Raw genomic sequence first — 23074 nt, 5'->3', positions numbered from 1 at the left:
GAGTAGTTTGTTAAACCAGTTTAACAAAGGCGGGCGGAAATGTTAAAAGTAAAAAAAAAACTAAATAAAATAAAACGATAAAGAAGCACAAATGATTGTCACGCATCTCCTCTTTCTCATTCTTATTAATCTATCTCTATTACTTTCTTTCTTTGACAATCTTTCTTTATCTTATGATTTCTAAATACTCTCCAAAATATTTTGCGTCAGTAAAAGTCGTATATGATCACATTACACTCTAAATATAGAAACTATCACATGTTCAAAACCACACAGACAGAGGCCCATTGAGAACAACTGGCGCATGCGCATAAGGTACCAAATCCGGTAGTAAAAGCAAAGTTGCCGCCACACAATATCTTTCACCAAGTAAATTATTTTATACCTGCTTGAAAATAACAGGTAAAAATTAAATTTCAATGCGTATGGTAAATTTTTTGAAATACTAATGTATTAAATATATATATATATATTTTTTTATCGGTTTAACTTGATTTAATTTGAAAATAAAAATTTCAAATTGTTATAATTTTGTTATAAACAATTGAAAAAAAAAAATTTTCTCTAGGATCAAAGTTTATAATTATATAAGTAATTAAAAAAATATATGAGCTTTATCAATTTTTCAATAAGTTATGATTTTTTAAAGTTGCAGTTATCATCCCTTAGCTTCTAACTACCCTATCTCAGTTAATTTCAATTGTAGGAAAAAAAGTCATAGAAACATTTTTGTGTAAAATTTTACGCTCTACAAATTGTATTTAAAACTTTTTTTTCTAACACTTACGGTTTCGCCAAAATTTCAAAAAAACGACTTTATTTATTTTTTTTCACCCCTTCTCGGGGGTGAATTTAAAAAAAACTTGCACAGTTCGTCGTTAGATTCCTCAAAGTAAATTATATCAAAAATTCAAGTTTTAATCTCAAATTCGCATTTACCCTACCCATTTTCTTGGACTATAAAAAGTTTATGTTGTTTTTAATCCAACGTTTAAAGTTTTCATTAGTATAGAGTTAAATCAGTTTATGAGAGTTTATGATAGCTACGTTATAAATACGTGAAGGATGTTGTTTATATGCGCAGCACTGCTTGCAACGTTACATAGAATATGATTATGTACTTAACGAATTTATATATTAGACGTCTGATGTCTTATTCATAGATAAATATTTAGAGGAAGCTTTAAGTGAAAAATATAGGCCACGTTTCTATTTATATATGTTCTTGTAAACTATAACATAATGGGCCTTAAAATGTTAGCAGTAACTACAAACTACCATAAGGCGTTCGTTAAACGACTATCATAAATTATTGACAGTTGTAGTTTATCTGATATATACTTATAATGACTACCCTCTTGAAGATTGAAGAACCAAAGAGCCTATTCATGAATCGATTATATGTAGGTAATGTTTTATATTTCATTCTGTATCTATGAGATAGAAGGCTAGTCATATCGTTTAAATCGTGTCGAATAAAACGTATGGTGTGAATAAGTAAATCGTATGTTATGTAAAACCGTCTATTAATTCAAAGTTGAGATTTAGATCCAGTAATCTAAATCCTGTACGAGTATATTTCATGTAAGGAGCAGGTGTGAGAAGTGAGACTATTTGGACACGTTAATTTCGTAGTAGTGACTCAGTTGCAATATAAACGACACATACATACATCTGCACACGTAATCGCTGTCGACGTACGTAATTGCATATTCATAAAATTCAATTTAATGGAGTTGATTTTAATACAATACTCCTGGCAAATAATACGACCATTATACCAATAGTGGCAATCTTAAAAGAGCTTGCGGACTGCATATTAAATATGAAATCACAGATTGTTTATAATTATAAATTATAATTAATGGCATGGTATCTAATAGGGATCGATTTTTACTTTCATTGAAATAAAAATTTATTATTGGAGATGTGTTTTCGTTCAGTTTTAACGAAAAAAATAGTTCATAATTTATTTACCTTTTTGCTTATTGTATCAGTGCGCTTTAATTATACATCCATTCAAAAGCTATTAACATAATAATTAATTACGAGACTTGATATAGAACCAAGTTTTAATTAGATCATCTGAAAGATTGTTGCACTGTCTCTTGGCCGCTTCCATCCCGGCGGTATTTATCCGTCGCAGCTCATTTGAGGAATATTTAATTGTGTCAGCGCTCACGTGATTGCCGGAAATGCCTGGATTGTTTAGGTTGCACTTATTTTTGCTTTTATGGAGCCACATGTGAGTGTCGACTTTTTTTGACGGTGTGCAATAATTCCATTTTGGCTGCTTACGAAACATTCATGCAAATTTATATTTTCTCATACAAATTATGTATTTGAAAGCGCCATTGCCTGTAAGCGAGATCAGTTTTCATCACAATTCGAAGTCTATGCAATTCCTTTCGTATATAGCTTCGGTCGTACCGTTGCACGGTAGCTAGGTACCTACTCCTTCAAAACGATATTTGTACGATACGGCATGTAGCTACGAAAGCGTGAAAAGATATCTGTAGTCTAAAATAACTGTTATTTTATGCACCTGTCACTAGAACACATCCAAGATCAACACGGTATTTCACGCCTCGTAATAATTTTGTTGCAATAAAATTTTAGATTAATGATACCCCATTAAAAACTTCTCATCTCCAGAAACTTTTTTTGGGATCTTTCTATTTTGTTTTCTTATTTAATATTTAAACTAACAATTCTTCAATTGTACTCTAGGTAATATATAAATTATAATTGCAAAATTCAGCATAATTCAAAACAAATTAACTGTAACACTAGATACATTTCCCACAGCGACGACACACGGAATGAAAAATTGTTCTTAATATAATCATTAAGAAATAGAAGAAAGCGTTTATTATCCATTCGTCGCATTCTTAAAAGCTCCACTTTTAATCACATCAAAGTGAGTATTATGTATCGCATGTGAAGTAGAGCATACGGGGAATATAGGTGTGCGTCTGGCGACTAGACGTTGCCATCAAAATGCCAACTTGGGTCTCGTAATGCACATTAGTTAGGCCTGAGTTCGCGTTCCTTGGTACAAAGCCAGAATGACCGATCCTTTTGGCTTGTCGATACACCTATACTCGCATCGTATGGAATAATGTCAGTGCAGAGACTAACGAACTGCTGTCAGGTGACCTATTAAATGTAACACGTGATATCTGGAGTTGAAACTGTTTTAACTGAAATAATTTTATGTTTATGGTAATTTATGATATTTTGGTTGCGTATAGTTAGCTTATGATATTCATTAGTTCTATCTCGTTATAACGATAAGGCTTCGCATCTTAAGAGATGCAGACAACGTTCGATTGTCTTGTCTGTTCGGTCTCTTCTTCATTTCTATGTTTGTTTTAGATGTATATCATAGAATCAAAGATAGATTACTAAACTGGACAACATAGGATCTTTGTTCAGTATTATAACAATGTTAGGATTGCAATTCGAAGAGTTATTACAGCGGTGTATGTTTTGAACATTTTACGAGATAGTAGGCCCAGCGCGCGTAGGTCGGCTGGTCGTAAAGTCGTCACCGCAGCGTATTTGACATGGCTGTCAGTCTTGTTTACCCGAATGAATCTATTAGTGTACCACCGTTCGTCAGTATTGTGATTTATCTGTACATTGAGTATTTAAAAATATCGCTTCTTATTGTTCACGCGCAATTTAATCTGTTACCGCCTATGATATTTTGTTATGTTATTCGCGTTTGCTAAGAATGCAAATGTATTTTTTTATTCAATACTGTAATTTAATAAAAATTTACTAGCTAACCCAACAGACGTTGTCCTGTCTTCGCTAACTGTCAAACGGGTTAAGGTTAGGTAGTTTTCTTTTAATTTTGCCGTTAATATCTTAAATTTTCATTCTTATGATCCGTCCCGTAACTAATAAACACAAAAACATAAAATGATAATATGAACAAAAAATAATAAACAAAAAAAAGAATTGGTTGAGAAAAGGGAACTTAATATAATTGTAAAGGTTATAGTTGTCCAGTACGATATTATTGCTATGCTAAGTAACTATTAAACATGGTAATTAAATAAAAATTAGTCATACATAATTTTACAAAAAACTATTGGTTAAGACTACCATGTACGTTTACAACTATTGCAAAAGCTCTATATATAATATATTCACACGAAGGTAGATTACACACATGTTTACACTATGGGAGCGTTTCCGATCGAATCCAACCACATACAACTATGTAACATTCGGCAACGTACATGCGCGCTAATTGTTTATTTTGTACTTTCAGGTAATTAACCTTCACGTTCCTCTTAAACCGCATCGCCAAATGCTTGGCAGAGCAGCGTAAGCCGGGTGAGTCGGGAGACAAACATTAGGTGATTAGGTGCACTCCGCTATCTGGTAAACTTGTGACAGCTCTTTATTATTGTCATGTTTACCGCCGATCGATTTGGCACAATTCACTGGCGCTTAAACGACCCATCGGGCGAGGTACGGTGCAATTGATAAGGTGTTTATTGCTAATGCTTTCCCGTTCGACAATTTAAGAGCTAGGCGTCATAACTACTCGATGATTCCATGAAGACACGTAATACTCGTACATTTGATTTTTAAATATTTAGTAAGTAGAGGAGGTATATGAATATAAGATGAGGTAATCCACCTTTTTTGATTTACCCGCTGTATGTTCTGGAGAAGTATTTTTAAGAATGAAGATTTCACAGACATGTACGTATTGGGTGCAATTGATTATCATGTAAAAATAGTAATTCTATTGTCGTTTTCAGTACAATACAAAAAAGTGCTTATATTCAAGATTTTCATATGTTACTTTCGTCGGAATTTAAAGCTCTAAATTATATTGTGTGTGCCGGCCAATTATTATCTGTCTCAGTGAACAAAATGTTGAAGATTTAGCTCTCTAGATCTAGTTGCTAAGAAAAGCAAGCAATTCAGCCACGCCTACGTATAAGAGCAAAATCGATTTTTAGCTTACTATAACAACACCTCACGTACAATTTTCGACTAGAATTAACTGTTTTATTCGATATATATTGTATGATTTTATTCGGTGTATATCCTTGTAGCAAACGAATTTTTAGTCCACAATAAATTAAACAGTGTAACGGTGGCGAAATAGTTATTTTTATACGGTCTTCAATGTTCAGTTATTATAGCTGCAGATTAAATATTTATCTAGGTTTTCTCTTATCTTTGTTCACTTGGTTTATTTAGAATTGTGATCACAAAACATGACAAATTCGTTATTAGTTTTTGTTTTTTTAAACGGCGACATATTTTGTGGCGTTTTATTTTCTGTTTCACGAAAATAGACTCTTCCACTACTTTGCTAAATAATAAGAAAAATCTCGGGATTGGCCGTGTACGAAATGACCATCCTCATCAATCAGCTGCTTGGAAGTGTTCCAAGATTTTTTCCACGTTTAGGTTTCGTAGTTTTAGCTGAATTCGACTACATCTTGTCGCGCTCGCGTTTCGCAACAAGCGTCAACAATTAATGTGTTTATATTATCATCCAATTTTTTTTTAGATAATTGTTGAAAATTGCTTTTTTATTAACTGTTATATTATATCAAAATAATAAAAAAGTAATATAATATAATAAGAAGACAACATACACTATCTATACTTAATAATATAAAGCTGAAGAGTTTATATGTTTGAACACATGAAACCCTGGAACTACCCACGAAACTACCGGTCCGAATTGAAAAATTCTTCAGTGTTAGATATTCCATTTTATAAGCTATATTAATTCATGTATGACTTGGGTGAAACCATGGGGCACAGCTCGTGTAATATATATAACAAATAATTTTTCACATAGCTATAAATTATAGAGTAGAAATCAAAACAATAATTGTTGCACATATGTTCAATAGGTTCCAGGTCTTTTGTCATTGCTATTTTTTTCTGACACATCCTATCCTACTATCCTACTAATATAACAAATGCGAAAGTTTGTAAGGATGTGTGTGTGTGTTTGTTGCTCTTTCACGCAAAAGCTACTGAATCGATTGCAATGAAATTTAGTACGTAGATAGCTGGACAACTGGAATAACATATAGGCAACTTTTTATCCCGATATTCCTACGGCATACGGATTAACACGGGTGAAACCGAGGGGCGCAGCTAGTATTTTCATAAATTTGTTAACTTATTTGAGTAAGTTTGCTATAATATTTACTATACACGCAATGTCTGTCTTTACTGTTTAAAAGCTATTTGAATAGAAATAGCCGAATATAAACTTGTTTATCCCATTTTCACGAGTCGTACAGTTTGAGAATGTTTTGAACGTACTCACTATTTCCAACGTTGTTGACAGACACTAATCGTATTTTTGTATTATCGACGGCATGAAGGATTTTGAAAGACACCTTTGGAGTGAAATATTCACGTTATCTTTACGCAATTCCTGCCATCCTAATTCTTGCCAAGACGCTACGTCACAACCGTTGCTAGCTACGAGCAAGGGATCGTCACATTTTATTATTATTTCGCACGAGTTTCTAAGAAAAATTAAGTTCCATGTCAAATCTTACTAATGCCGTAGGTGACAGGTCCACTGACCTATTTAAATACCGTCATAATAAACCACGTGTCTCTTAGCAAAATACTTATCTATTTCTGTCTGAAGGCAATTAGTTAATGTTGTGCATTTGTTTCACAGCGCAAAGGTTTGCAATAACGGCTTGGCGGCTACTAAATTATGCACTTATATTATAATAATACTTATTATAAAGAGTTCACGATTGATGTCAAAGACAATTAATAATGTAGACGGTAATATTTATTAGATTTTTTCTGTACATTTGTCCGAAATGTGACGTCTGTGGTGGGTTTCTTCCTAGTCGTCGAAAGCGGCCGTTGAACTTTTGCTCCTTATTTAGATTATAGAAGTGGAGACGACGACCGACGCAATCGGGACACGCTTGCTCCGCGAAATACGAATGTTGGCTTCCGCAATCTGGGCCTTGTCTAAGGCTAAGTTCATATTTTTGGCACATAGGTATAGAAAAAGGCAAATTCTTCATTATTTGCTATTGCACATGTTTGTTAACATTAACATAGAATTATATCCAATTTTATGATAAAAAATAGGAAATATGTCCGTATCTGTGTATGTAAAATCTTTCAGATACGATGTGTTACAGGTGGCCTAGATTGTTAAACCTTTAATCACACTTGCAAATCAAAGCATCGCACTGCATGCGTCGTTCAGATGAGATTAGAAATAGACCCCCGGAAGCGTCCAAACGACCCGTTTGGTATTTGTTCAACGTTGACCTAAAACAGAGCTCGCTTTGCTCGTTTGTTGTTTGCCATTCCGTTCAACCGCCTCTCATGACTTTGTCACAGATATATCTATAGTTGTAGATCTTTTTTACATCGTACATTACAGTTATCACTACTTAGCTAAATATTTTTTTTACACAAGCGAGAATGCATTTAGCAATTTATAGGCACAGATTGAGGCGCTCTGAGCTAGCTAATAAAGGGCAGATACGAGATGTATTTTCTGGTGTTTCAACTGTTGTATGAATACATGAATGTAAGACAGGTACTTCCTTTGTATCGTATCGTCACGCGGCAAGATGCCAGAGCGTGCAGAACCGTACCACACGTAGAACATGACGGATGAATGGAAGGCATCACGTGCGACAACCTCCTCCATTAGATGTGGAACGCAAATAAAATAAATATATCGAAAACATACGTTGATGTGTAAATAAGAAACAGCTAACAGAGTTTGGAGCAGTTCAGGATGTTGATTAAAGATATATCTTTCAACTCGATGAACCAGTGCTATCTATGTATGTATAATATTTTTACTCTGATCTTTTATACACAATTTCGTTGGAGCAATATTTATAAGTCCTCATTTCAAGAAGGCGTTGCCGTTTTGATTATTCTAGAACTTTGTTTGTCTTTAAAATGTTTTTTTAGTCACAGACTCTATAATTAATTTTATGATTAAGCAATAGGATCTAAATCTGTCCGAGATACATTCAATCACAGAGTGACATTTAATTTGGCATCTTATTTAGTGGCAGCAGCAACCGTAACATTGTTGCCAAGGAAATGATTTTTTTCTCATCTAGCCAGTGATATAGGTAGTGTCACAATTAACATTTGTATTGTGGTAAACGTTTGTCGTGATACAGATTCAGATGCCAACAAGAGAAATGCACCCGAAATTCACCTCAACATTTTTATTGCGAAGTTGACAAAATGCATGTCTCATTTTTCAGCGATTACTGTGAATAAGATGTATTTTCTTGGCTGATCAGAAATAGACTTTTGTTCATATACACCAATTATTTTGCATGCGAAATGTTTAACGAATTTATTAATAATATAAGTTCATGGTAAATGGATTTAAATAAAACCATAGGACACAATAGGTTTGATTAGAAACACACAAATTGTTACCTGTCACACAATCACACTGTCGTACCGTATGTAGCTGCCAAACTCGTGGACATCGATAACGGTAAATATATTAGATTGAAACCCTCAAGCAGCAGTTTTAATTCTGTCTAGGCATAGTCTAGACTCTAGAGGGCACTTAGACATGAAAAGTTTTATACGAATACATGAGTTTTCAATTATATAAAAAAAAACTATAAATTATATGGGAAATCTGAAGTACAAGTATGTAATTATTTTTTTACAGAATACCTTCATTAAGAATAAAAGATAATAGTTAATTTAATTTTAATTACCTACAACACTTATTGAAGTGTTATAAATGTGGTTTGTTGTTTTCTAGAAAGAGAGTAGTGAAAATAATAGACAATTTTATACAGTACAATGTTACGGTACTACGAACTTATGCACAATTTTAATGTCTTTAGACATGTAATAAATAATGATATATTATTGAGTTCTAAGTTTATTTCAGGAAATACATTCCATTGCTTACGTCGATGTCTATCATATATACTTACCCTCTATGTAAAGCGCATTCTTCAATCTGAATTATGGATAGTGAAAATATAAAGATGTGGGCGCGCCGCGTCGTGATTATATTTGAGAGAAAAAGTTAAAATTATATTATGTTTTGTGGCAATTTTTATTCCACCCAACGAGTTTAATGTGTTTTGATAGAGTGTCTTATGTAATATCAGAAACATTTCACCTAAATATAAGCCAACTCTTTCGAGACTAAACATTGTTGGCATTCAAAGTCGAATTAAAATTTTTATTTGCATTTATTAAGCGTGACAACTATTTATCTGTAGAGTTGGCTTTAATCAACAAATACTCTTTGTGTTATTTCAATTAATTTGGCGATCGCGTTAATGAAAGAATGCTTACGCAAAAGAATTTTTCACTTTTCTGAAGGTCTCAAAATAACAGTTGAAAACTATTTAGATAGCATATTATGCTGAGCAGAGTAAGAGGCAGATGTTACTTTACAAAGAATTGTAAAAATAGTTGCTAGAATATATCTTTAATCGCATATACATTATCAGTGTAATTGCGGTATGATCAATAAAGGAAATATGTTTGAGCTATTCTTTGTTTATAATTTGTAGTTGCTTCCATTTACGTAGGCGCCGTGCCGCATACCGCAACTTGCGTAACAGGCGAACTATCGCATTGTATGTATGTAGTATGTAGTATGTACCAACTATTGCGAGTTGAAGAATAAAAGTGATTCTGTTTTTACAGCTGCATTTTAGTGTAGCCCAATTGCGGTGTAGCTCTAACTGTGCTTCGACGATAAACAGACGGCCAGTGTTGCCGACTCGCTGAAAACATCCTTTTACGTCATCGGCCCGTTATGGTTTCCACGTCCAATCGTGGAGTATGAAATTCACCTTGAAATAATGCCCAAATTTATCGATTAGCTTCTGTTGAACTACATTTTTATGACCCCATTGTAAAAAAACACGCCCTACGCTACGCTCAATAAATCTACTTTAATGCCCTTGTTGGATCATTGATAAGTCATGTTCACGATATAAATCATCAGTTTGTTAAAGCCGATATAACTATCGATTGCGTATTTTATGAATTGACTTTGTTTTTGTACGATACGAAGCAGCTTTAAGTAGATACATACGCGTGTAGATAATGTTGTTACCTCTCAATGTCTGAATTTCTACGGATGCATTATGTAATACGGTCACTCGACAAACAAAGTTAATCCAGGTTACCACCTAAACGATTACCGTTACTGGCTATTCATTCATCGACTTACAAAGTCAATTGCGATCCGAATTTAGCCTAGAGTTGCAAGCCAAATCTGACTATACGTTGTGTAAGAGAGCTCACATCCGAACTGCTCGGCCAGCTCATAGTCATTATCAGACCAAACTCTGATATAGGTAATGTATGTAATCTATCATTCTTGAATACTTGGGTATCTGTTTGCGTGAATTTATTCCTCTTATGCGTTTTTAGGTTATCATAACAAATGCAATTGCAAACGTATACGTATCTTCATTTACTAGTGGAAAAAGAAATGTTTAAAATTTAAATAGGTCACTCGTGATATTTTAATTGGCAATCGTATTCTTTCTCAAAGAAGTTTTCTCAGGAAGGATTCCACTTTTAATGCGGCGACTACAACGGTAGCCAGGAGGTGACGTGCTGTAACGAGGTCATTCGTTTTCTTGATGTGTACCATAAATCATGTTTAGCAAAGGAAAATAAAAATGTACCAATTTGTCTTAGAGTGTCGGTAATAGTGAATCGTCGTGAATTAAAAAAAAATTAAAAATAACTAGAGTTAAGAAAAAATGTAATAGTATTTTTTCAAAATTGTTTTCTATTGTTGCAATTATTCAACTTTTTGTTACCGTTAATATATCGTTTAGATGTAGATAAATTCTTCTAACTTCCTATATATCCTTTGTTTTATGAATGATCGGTTGAACACATAAACAATCTCGTGTTGTCGTAGGAGGTAGCACCTGTCTTCGCCCACGCCGCGTAGTGCCGCGTGCAATGTGACGTCACCGCTACAACCTCCGTACTCCATATAGACCTTCACTTCACGGAACTAGGATTAACATTCTAATTTTATAACTGACCTAAACTTTTCTCATAAACATCAACAGCTCATTGAATAATGAAGCAAATAAAGGAAGCGTATGTGCATGAAACTGATTTACTTTTAGAATCGAACGTAAATTATCAAGCTAGAAATTCAGGTTGCACACTTCAATTTAGTTGTATCATTGCCTTATTGATTTCAATTATTTCATTTGCTTAATTGTGATTTATTTCCACTATATACAGTTTGATAAATATAAAATAAGTATTCAAAAGTAGAGCATAGACATTAGCCCATCCATGCTGTCATTTTGACTGACGTGACGTGTCAAGATACAAAATGTAGTAAAAGCTAGTCTATGCTGTATATAACAATATATATTTTTAAAAAGTTGTAAGTAAACAATGTTTAAAAACTTCTTGTGTTATATTTTATTCAATTTCTGTTTGGTCTTCAATTGAGTTTTGAGCTTAGTAAAAGAAAAAGTAGGAAGACTGAGCAGTTAAAGTATACTATTTACGAATGTATTTTTCATCTACATTAGAAATTCATTCAATCAAATGAAACGCGTTTGCAAGGTCTTATATCAAAAAAGCTTTTAACGTAGTTCAATCACTTGCATTTGATTTTTGTTCACGATAATCTTCTCCACTGTAAACTTGTAATTGTTCGCTAGCTAGAAAACAATTTCTATACAGATGTTACTGTAAGAAAAAATAGACTTGGCATCGATAAAAGCTATGCATATAAGTAAGCAATTTGAAGGCCATTTCGCTACATGTGGATTCATTCAATGCTGTTCTTACAGTATGGACATATTAAAAACGAATAGATGTATTAACAAAAGTAATCTACGTTGGTGGTAATGTCGTTACTGTGACAAATAGCCACGTAATTCGTGGTGGAATACACACGAATTGTTTTTCGTCGGCATGATGCAATAGGTGTCGCCAAAATAAGCGCTACGCTATTTTCGCAACATGTTCTGCTACAAACGTAAAAAAATATAAAGAAAACACAATTATGGAATCTTTATGGTATGTGTGTCTTGGTTTGTTTTGCTCGAAATAATATGGTATTTTTATTCAATCATTTTCTTTACCTAAATAACTAATGAAAATATATATATTTGGCAAGGGAATTTCCCTTTTGCAGCTGAGCGGCTGTCATATTTTATAACTTTGCGATGAGTCAGCATCGGTACGCAGTACGCACGTGCGCCGTGTTTACACTGTAATCTGTAACATTTTAAGAAACGTATGTTGTACGTACAAGATTTATATGTTACGCATCTTGTGTAACAACTGTCAAGGCCGGTAAAGATATAAACCATATTTGATAGCTGATTGAACGCTCTTCTTTATAAGTCGTTACGTTAGTTCGTCTCTATGCTTTGGTGTATTATGTGTTGGTAAGCGTAAATCTTGTAAACGGCTCAACCGATTTGGATAACCTTTTTCTTAACGCACTTGAAGGTTGTTATGGAGAGAAAAAACGTACCACGGGTGAAGTCGCAGTGGACCGCTTACAAAGAAATGTATTTAATAATAATATTATGACTTATGTCTAATGTTAAAAGCGTCACTCAGTCAGTCTAGACCAAAATATTATTGGCTGATTGTCGTGTGTGACGATCAGAAGTTATGAATCAGTAAATCGTGCATTTATGTTTAATTTATTTTAGACCGATGTTTGTCTCCGACTGGATGATATAATATAACATAATTCTATTGAGATTCAGCCCGCGGGATAACACGTTACTATATTCGTGTTCGAATCGGATATTTAATGGCTGGTACCTTATATCATTTGCTAAATATACTTTCACACATATAACATTTAGTGTGACAAATATAATATTTAGATACATATGAATTGAGAAATTTTGAAAGAATAGAAAAAAAATTGATCACAAGGCGAGATCAAAATTTTTTCTAATCTTTAAAAATTTCTCACTTATAAAGCATTTCAATGGTATAAAACTAAAAATTAAATGCATATGTATTTTCCATTGCAATGTAAAAATTTTACATAAATATAAAGCATTCCATCCTACTAATATTATAAATGCGAAAGTTTGTAAGGATCAGTGTGCGTTTGGTGCTCTTTCACGCAAAAACTACTGAACCGATTGCAATGAAATTGGGTACGTAGACAGCTGGAAAACTGGAATAACATATATACATATTTTTTTTCCCGATATTCCTACGGGAAACGGACTTACGCGGGTGAAACCGCGGGGCACAGCTAGTATATCATAATTTACAGTTAAACAAACATTTTACAACCCATTTATACATGATCTATATGAGACCACCATTATTAAAACTATGAAATCACATTCAATGTTTTTAAAAGAGCAACTACAGTTTCTTGTTAGCTCTTTTCTCTAGAAACTGCTTTCCGAACCGATGGTAAATCTAATGTAATATTTCTAGAAAAGGTCTTATTGAATCAATAAATGTTTGAATTATTATCATCCAGTGGATTAAACGAATATAATTATATAGATAAAAAATAAGGTTATTCTCTGATTTAGATTTTTTGAAACATATCCTAAATTAATACAGCCAGCCCAGTTACAATTCACTGTAGGTAATTTATATTGTTTGTATTGTTAGATGCTATGCATAACGATTTATAGGCAAGCTTGTTTGGCAGACGCCACACCCCTCTTATATTTGAACTATGTAAGGTCGTATTTTAATTATATTATTGTATTGTTGCAGTAACAGTTAAATTTTTATAATACTACACGGCAATCAATCTCTATAGGCGGCTTCTATTTTACGTAACACACTTGTGTCTTGTTCTTGTTTCGAAAATTAACTAATCACACCTACTCATAATTTATTTGTTGTGACAAATTATGCGCTTTGCGTTCCTGCACATTGACACTTTATTTTTTAATTATCATGATATATACTCTGTGTATATACATATATATGTATATGTATACATATAAACTCAAGAACGGCTCGACCAATTCGGCATTTTCTAAAACAATTTTATTAAGGCGCAAGGAAGTTTTTGTGGAGATAAAAAACCGCTAGTTATATCATAAAGACCCCATCAATTTCCTTTGCCCATTCAAGTAGGGAGTAGTTTCGTAAGTGGTGTATGTACTAAGAACTTATCATTTTTATCAAACGTATGATACTTTTCAGATTTTGACGAATAGAAAGACAAACAATCATTTCTAAATATTATTGTTACAGAATAAATTGATTTGTTTACGTCATCACGTCAAAAGCGGGAAATTTCCTCTTACGGTAATTTATTAATTTATAGGACATGTTGAACTCGATACATTTGTAGCACTCTATAAAACGTAAAATGTTCAGTGATCAGTTATATTTGAACAAATTATTATTTGAAACACTATTGTGTAAAACGCTGGTATAGAACGTAAAGACGAAACTTATTGATTATTATTAAACTCAAACGTACATTAAAGTATTTAAGTGACAGACAGAGTGAAGTAACTTTCTGGATTTACCCAATTGCAAGTGTCGCAGAACCTAGAGTGATGTCTCGTACGCTGTTTGTGAAAGCTATATTTTAGTATTTCTAAATATTTTATTAATTTACCTGCAAATTATGTAATACAAAACGTTGGTGAACATCATAACTACCTGTTTATTACCGTTCGCAGAGAGCAGATCGTCGTGCGGCGGTGGCGGTGGGTCGGAGGGGGAAGAGCGTACGTCGTGGCGGGTCACGCTGGACCACGACCTGGTGGAGACACTTAGTGCGATATACCCCGAGTGGTTCAAGCAACCGCGACGCGATCGCAGCCGGGCCGCCTCCCCCACCTCGCCCCTGCCCGCGTCGCCTAACACGCCGGCAACCTCGCCTGAAGAGGATATCTTCAGGTATATCACCACATATTCTCGATAAATATTGAGTGCATCACACATATAGCACGCCAAATCACTAGACTAGACTAGTCTAGTGATTTACCAGAAGCAGTCTAGACTGCTTCTGGTAAACCACATAAACAGCTTATAAGAAAAGATGAAGAGCACACATTAATGCGATAATTAAATTCTACTCTTCTCTAAAATGTTATGACATAGCTCGAACAAAATATTTTGATCATAATATGTTACGCTGTCCCCAGTGAGCCCAGTTCAGTGGTCTGTATGGTAAAACTTTATACAAGTTCAAGTTATATGAAGTTCTATAAACAGGATAAAATAGTTGTTCACCAATTGTATTGTATTTGTGTTCTTAAACATTGTAAGTATATTTTATGTAGGTTATTTATTGTATATTTATTATATTTTCCTCATAAAGTTCTGGTGCGGAGGACATGGCCGGTCGTCAAGCCAGCAGCAGCGGCGCGAGTGAGCCGCCGAGCTCGCCGCCGCGTGTGTCTCCCCCGAAGGTTGTCGTTGACGACAGCCCACTACAGCCTGCTATGGGAAAACATAAAGAATGTAAGTTGTATTTGTATGTAGCTATACTTATAGCAGCAATATTTACTAGAATCGCCCAGTATTAATTTGAGTTTTACGCACTGTATCGCTACCTTAGTATTCATTTGACCGATTCGTCTTGTAATCAAAACAACCTAATTATGAATAATCGCGATACCTACATAAATACATGTAGGAAGACTAGAAATAAGTAAGAGAAAACAACGGACTGTGTATTTATTTATTTAATATAAATTATAGCATAAGATTTAATAAAATTGCTTTTATTACCGAGAAACAAATGCGAATCCGTTTGATGGAATAAACTGCATTTTCCTTAATAGCCCCAAAATAAATGTCTGATGGGTGTATCAAAATGCGACTCGCATATCGCGTTTCCGGCGATGTTGCGGCACCGCATGCGCGTGCATCGCTAATAAACAACCTAACTCTCAACAGCACACGAACATTTGTATGCTTTACACACAACTGTATAATCGCATAAATAAATTGCCATCCTGTTTCCACACATTTTATTAAATTCCTTTACCTACACATTATAAAATTACAATATAACACTACTGAAACATTTGACGCTTGACCAAGAGAAATATAGCCGCCACACCTTCACAAACGACATCGTTATATTTTTTTCGAGCGCTATATTTTTATATATCACAGCGCGTAGGAGTAGCACGTGAAGGCGGATTAAATTTTTCTCGGGTTGATATTGAAAGCGCTGAAACCGCGGAGATAAAATGTTGGTATCGAGTCGTCGAAGACGCCTAGTAACCCACAATATTCGGCCCAGTGGTAGTGAATGTTTCGTCTGTATTACGGTCGCGGCATAACACTAGTTTCCTTGTGCAGTGTTTATTTATGTTGGCGTCGGGCCAGTGTTGTCCGTCCGACGCCGTTCATCTGCAAGCAAACAAGATTTGGCTTCGTTCGCCTACGCCCATCGAAATCTATCGATATTAAAGTGATGCATCGATCTACGTATCGATCACGTAGAGAGCCACATTGCTACATGTTACGTCAAAATTCGTCACCGCCAGTCACAACATCCTTATTTTTCATCGATTGGGCTATGATATTTTTATCTCTCATATTTACAATTTACAATATTATATAATATTTAAATTCCAATTAACGCTTCATGATTCAACAATAAGCTATTGCACATGCGGTAAATACTTGATTTTGTATAGTTGCTATGTTAAATTTGTAATGTATTGGATTTATGGGAATTATCATAAGCCGACGTGCACATTGGTGGTTACGCTGCGGCTGTGCCTTTCATTTTAAACCATTCCTAGACCTAGACCGCTGCAGATTCAAAATGGGATAAATATTATTACATATGCGCTAATAGTATTTGTAGTAGAGCAATAATAATATAATAGTAGTCGGTTAATTTATGTTAATTTCGTTTTCAGCATTGAAGGTGAAACTCATGATGCGGCGCCCTATTAACCAGTTGGTGGCTCAAGGCATCATGCCACGTAAGTCACGTAGTCGCATTATAACCGAAATAGTTTGTAAATGATACTATAAACAGGACAATTACTAATCATGCAGGATGACGAGTCTTGGTTAGGCGCCCAACCGCCTGCGCAGCTCCCGTTGTAACTCGTGCGTAGGCGGTGGAATTTTATTTACGATCTAAACGCCACAGCTAATGAGAATTTCTAACTTGCCAATAAAAATTAGAATTTTTTGCTTTTATAAACTTTACGATACTATCACGTGCTCTAGAAAGACTAATGTTTACCGTCAATAAATTTAAAGCACATTTTATTAAAGATTCGCTTTTGTATTGCAGCTTTAAAAACCCCTCCTGCGCATTTTAAACAACTCATGCAATTAGAGAGAGCAAAAACAGGGGATTTGCTCAAAGCAAAGATCCAGAGTCGACCAGATCGACGAGAACTTGAACGCAGACATATTTTAGAACAAGTATGTTGAAAAAAAAACTGTTAATTACGTATATTTTTTTCAAAAATGGAAGAATCGGTCGTATAATTGTTTTCTTCTTTAATTCCAGGAGAGCCATGTAGATCCAAGTTTGGCAGAAAAGCAACGCATGCTGAAAAAGGCTCGATTGGCGGATCAATTAAACGATCAGTTGTCGCATCGACCTGGTCCACTTGAATTAATAAAGAAGAATATACTACATACAGAAGAGAATATTGAAACGGCAGTCAAAAGTGGAAGTCTCGCATTTAAGGCGACAAGTGAAGGTGCTTCGGGGCGACCTCAACATCCATCTTCTTATTGTGGCCCTCCTGATGAAGTTTCTCCGTCTCCTTCACCACCTTCAACTTTATCACCCGTCAGTGTAACGTCGACGCCACAGCATCCTGCGCCCGGCAAAGAGAAGTGTCGCAAAAAGACGAAACAGAAGGAGAAAATAAAATCGCGTTTCAAGTTCCACGAATATAAAGGTCCTCCGAACGCGCAGAAGTCCTGTTCCCCGCCTGGTTCGGTGGAGACACCATATGAATTACTGCTCCAACAGCAACAACTTTTATTACAACTAATGCTGCCTGCATCTCCAGCTCCATCGTCTACGTCTATAGCTTCAGATTCTTCAGATGCTTTGTCAGTTCCACCACCTCCTCCACCACTCCCTTCGACAATGGGTCCACTTTCTTGCGCAGCCCGTTTCGAAGACATGAAAGTATCCGATTTACGTGCAGAATGCAAACGACGGAATTTACGTGTTTCTGGTCCAAAACCACAGCTCATTGACCGTTTGCGACCTTATTTGAAAGAAATGCAAGAAGAGTCACCTAGATCGCCTGTATCAATAGCGTCGCCTGAATCGAGAACTGAGCCGGAACAGTCAGAGGACATAGTTCAATCGCAAAGGCGGCTCATCGAAGAACTGGAGCGCCAATTGGAAGAATCAAGACAGCAGCTGGAAGCTGTGAGACGGGAAGCAGCCGGAGCTGCCGCTAGTGATCAAAGCAGGCGGCTGCTTCAAGCCCATCTATGTGTCACGCAGTTGCGAGCGAAACTTGACGCTCTTCAGCAACCTCCAGCCCCCAATCCGCCTCAACCGCGATACGTTATCGCTACGCCAGACACTGCCCCTGATAGATTAGTACGTCTCTTTACAGTAACTCCGCCAACCACTGAAGTGACAACCGATAATTCTCAAACAAAAACTGCAAATCCAGCTTATATCTTAAATGGTGTGAAGGTTGTGCCTATAGCGATTCTACCGACCACTCACTATGAACCAGAACGAACTGCACCCCCACCACCACCACCTCCCCCTCCGCCTCCACCTCCACCAATGCCACAAACACCTCTTTCCATTCACGATAGCGCTGAAGACAGTCAAATCATGGATGATGTTCTCGAAATACTTGTTGAAAATGGCGAACTACCTCCATCTGCTGTTAATGACGTTGCCTCAAATAGGTCTATCGACACCGGCTATCTAACGGCAAGTCCCAGTGATTTCACTCCAACTGATGTATTGACAGATGATGTTCTCAGCGATTCACATGTACGTGACTCGTTGGCCGCCGACGAGTTACAAAGAGAATTGAACGAGATTCAAAATGAAATTCTGGGCCACGGCGATTTGAGCAGCGTCACAGATATGACGAATAGATGTGACGTCGATCCGAACGGCATAGATCACGATCTAAACGTCGATATGTTGGCGACTAATGAGTTCAACACTAATTTCGCGCATTGTGATTCGTCGTCTGTGAATGACGACTTTTTCGGAAGACTTCTAGCGGGTGACAGCCAAGATAATCACGGCGCAATGGACATTGACGATGAACAACAAGAAAGAATGAGTATGACTCCGCTAACAAACGGGGACATATTGGATCACACCAGAACCGGCTTCGAAGATATCAACGAACTGTCGCTTCCATCATTTCAGAACGAAGATACACGGCACAACACATTCGATGACCGGTCGTGTGACTTCGATTTTAAAGAGTTTGGCATCGAGCTGGGTGGCAATATGAACATGGACACAGAATGCTATATGAATACAGAGTTCATTCCGAACCTATTCGGCCGCGGTCACATGCCTCCATGTGACCCATTACTTGGCGGAGTACTATCGAGGCCGGCGCCGAGACCCGCTCATAAAATTTATTCCTGGGACAAAAATGAATTCGACGCCACCTGACCCGTACTTGCGCAGTTACACCCAGGTGTCGCTCTCTAACGATGCTAAACTATGATCTCTGAACCGTATGTCAATAATTGAGTGAGTTGACGTATATCGGTTACGTAAATAGGAATAAACAATTGCTCTCCTCTTAAAGTTGGCTAGACTAGATTTGTTTAAAAGTAAATATAGAAAGTACGGTGTGGCGCTACTGGGTAGCGGTTTCATGTAACTTACGCTAGTCTCTACGCTTGGTGACCCGAGATACTTCCATGATCGTGACTATAAGGACTAAATATTAAGTGCATTGTCAGAACACATAGTGTTGACATTAATTGAGTGGATGATTTTCTACGGTACTTAAAATGATACATATGTTTGTATCAATAGCTTTTAATTAGTTTAAGGTTTTGTGTTATTTATAAGCGAGTGTGAAGCGTTTCGTCACCTTTGTGTGCGCAGTGACATACTTGGCTCACGTAATTATAAATCCATTTTATTTACTGAGGCATATCTACTTATGTATATAATGATTGTTTATTAATTTAATACTCAACATAGTTGTGGATTTCTGCATTCCGCCCGACGACTAAAACTTAGGAAAAATTATAGGGATAGTCTTACCTTGTCGAGACGAAATCTGCTCAAAGTTTAGTTACCCAAAACACTATTGCCTAACATTAGTAATATCTGATCTTGTGCAAACTGAAAATAGCAGTTATTTCGTCTTAATCGGAAGAATACTATTTCCCAAAATACCAATAAGTGACATTCCAGTCTTGTTGAAATGCAAAAGTGGCAATAAGCAAACTTGTCTCTTCTAAAGCTCTAACCCAATATGAAATTTGGTTGAAATTCAAATAATTTATTATCAATTACAGAGGCAAGTTGCATATTCACAAGCCATCGTCATGGGTGGGACCAGCTTGGGATCAATTATAGATACGGTTTCAATTAGTTAAAGTAGGGAGCCAACTCTTTCACATTGTAAAAAATTATGTAGGCACTCTTTGTTCCGTTGTTGATTCTTTACCTTTAACTTCCACTCGTATTTAAGTCTAGCCCTTGTATTTTGGTGTTGTTGTGGTGTATATGCTTCTACAAAATGTTTAGTAATTTGTTTAATATGTTTTAATTTAAAAGAATTTTTAGTAATATTGTATCAACATAACATTCTTGAAAATGTATCATTCCACTGTTATCGTCTAAAACTTAGGATAGGTGCACAGTAGTCATTTTAGGGAATTTAAAGAGTGTTTGCATAATTTTTTAATTGCGTTATTCGTGACTTATTTATTTATTTATATCTCATGTAACATACCTTCCTATGTAAAAATGTTGTGTATTAGGGTTATTTTTCGCGTTCATCACCGCTTAGCACTTAACTTAAGGATTTATTAAAATCGGAGACCAAATTGCCATTATTTGCATTTATATTTAATTTAATATTTGACGCCTGGGATGACAACGAATGTGGCTTCACTGCTGCGTATGTGCCAATATATTTCACTGATTACATAAATGTCAATACTATAAGATTTGAAATACTTCCATGTGTAGTTTATTGATTTTCGTATAAGTCTGTGGTCTGGTATGAAACGGTGGTAACATGTGACGGCACTTCAAGCCCGCGCTTGGAGTTCAGTCGCATTTGGAATGGTGCTATAAACGTTAGGTATGCGAAGAATGTTTAGTAAAATATATGTAGATTTTATATCGTATATAAATCGCCATTTTTGTTTAATTACCCATTATTTATTACAATATGGGATAGTTGCTAATATTTTATAATGATTTAGTAAAATCGTACATAACATATTTCTAAAATATTGGTTTTCTTTGTTTACTAAACGTAAGTAATATTCCATTAAATAAATAAATTAAAATAATTTCGTGTAGCATAAATATATTTATATATTTTAGGATTGCTCATCAAAATTGTACCTATCCTTTAGCCAAATATTTAAAGCACTAAAGGGATTTTAGTACTATTCCCGTATTGGGCCTAGTATGTTCTTAAGCCTTGTATGAAAATATTGAAGATTAGTGTAAAACAGTGTAAAATGTCATTTAACGAAAAGCAAGTGTTATATCGTTGTTATGCGTGTATATCTCATTTGTAATTTCATTTAGTAATTAGTACTTGCAATATTAGCGTGATCACATAGTTTAAAATTAAAAACATATCATTTATGTCAATAGAAACCTCCAAAACCATAACAGATTTTAGTACACGCACAACATCATCGATTATGCCTGCTTAAGTAAATTTGAAGTCTATCTATCAAGTGAGATTATTTTTTTTTCGATTATTTGTTAATTGTTACAATTATTTTAGGAGAGTTTTAACATTTGTTTTTTTTTTCAAACATAATATTAATGTAATGAAGTGATACATAGTGCTACATCTGAGTAACTGTTTAAAATAAACATTACTATAGTGGATATAGATTAACTGGCTTCGTTATATTGCGTGTTTAACTATAGTTAAGGTTTGTATGTATGTATATTAACGTATATTTGATATTATCGGAAAATATTCACTTACATTCATAAGTCTTTTATTAGGGGATATAAACCCAATATATGGCAGAGCCAAGTTTTCATGATCATTATGTGATAATCACTTAAGTCGAAAATGTAAAAGTATTTGGATAGTTTTTTACCTTGCCGTATAATGAAGCCTTGTAAATACTTACCAAGCCTTTATTAGCTTAAGAAAAGATTGTTGATAAAAAATTAAAATTCTTGTTTTATTTCCATACCACCCTTTATGAATTATAAAAGGCGAATGTAAATGCAGGTATAAGCCGAATCGGTCCGTGGCTTTTACTGCGTTGACAGATATGGAGAGACACTAGTACTCTCACGAACTGAACTTTGGAACATCCTTCCACCAACCGTGTTCCAGCACTCTTACAACATCTAGACTTCCAAAAAAATTTACCCTATATGCATCGGAAATCCGACATATCAAGGCGTCTATCCTCTAATAGTTTAGGTTACTTATCCTTTCTATCTCCAATCCATTTGTGACACGTTCACTTTCCAGTGGAAATCGGATACAAATGGGCGGCGCGGTGATATATTACGATCTTAAAGTTCTGTATTAATTATCTCATATCACGCAATGGTTAATATTTAAAAAGGGGAACTGATAAAATAAAATACCCGATGCAAATCAAATGTTTATATAACCTTTTAGGGTTATATCTAGTATTCTCCAATTTTTAACTTTGTTCAACCATTTTTCGAACATTAAAAGCTCAAGGATTTGTTATACTCTGATGTTAATAAAGAGCCAGACCTGATGCGCTCCTTAATACCATTACGATAATTACATAAGCAGTTCTGTTTTGCTGGCGATACAAATGATTACATGTATTTGGCTACACGTACAACGGAAACTGTTGAAGTTATGTAGGATATTATATGTTTTACATTGAGATACCTACCTAGTTTTACATTATAATTTAA

General features: G+C 35.1%; 1 protein-coding gene across 2 annotated transcripts in view; it reads left to right on the top strand.

Annotated features, from left to right (window-relative positions):
* LOC119840706 (actin cytoskeleton-regulatory complex protein pan1) overlaps positions 1-22342 on the top strand; it is a 35980-nt gene extending 13638 nt beyond the window's left edge. For both annotated transcript variants that reach the window (XM_038367419.1, XM_038367418.1), the window contains exons 2-6: positions 14685-14904; positions 15329-15471; positions 16890-16955; positions 17276-17409; positions 17498-22342. In XM_038367419.1, the coding sequence (XP_038223347.1) occupies positions 15345-15471; positions 16890-16955; positions 17276-17409; positions 17498-19615 (2445 nt within the window). In that variant the 5' untranslated portion in view covers positions 14685-14904; positions 15329-15344 and the 3' untranslated portion in view covers positions 19616-22342. The remainder of the gene's footprint in view (positions 1-14684; positions 14905-15328; positions 15472-16889; positions 16956-17275; positions 17410-17497) is intronic.
* Positions 22343-23074: the final 732 nt, after the last annotated feature.

This window comes from Zerene cesonia, chromosome 7 (genome assembly GCF_012273895.1).
Source record: "Zerene cesonia ecotype Mississippi chromosome 7, Zerene_cesonia_1.1, whole genome shotgun sequence".
Lineage (NCBI taxonomy): Eukaryota > Metazoa > Arthropoda > Insecta > Lepidoptera > Pieridae > Zerene > Zerene cesonia.
The sequence above is the reverse complement of the archived record's forward strand: the minus strand, read 5'-3'. Positions and strand labels throughout refer to the sequence as shown.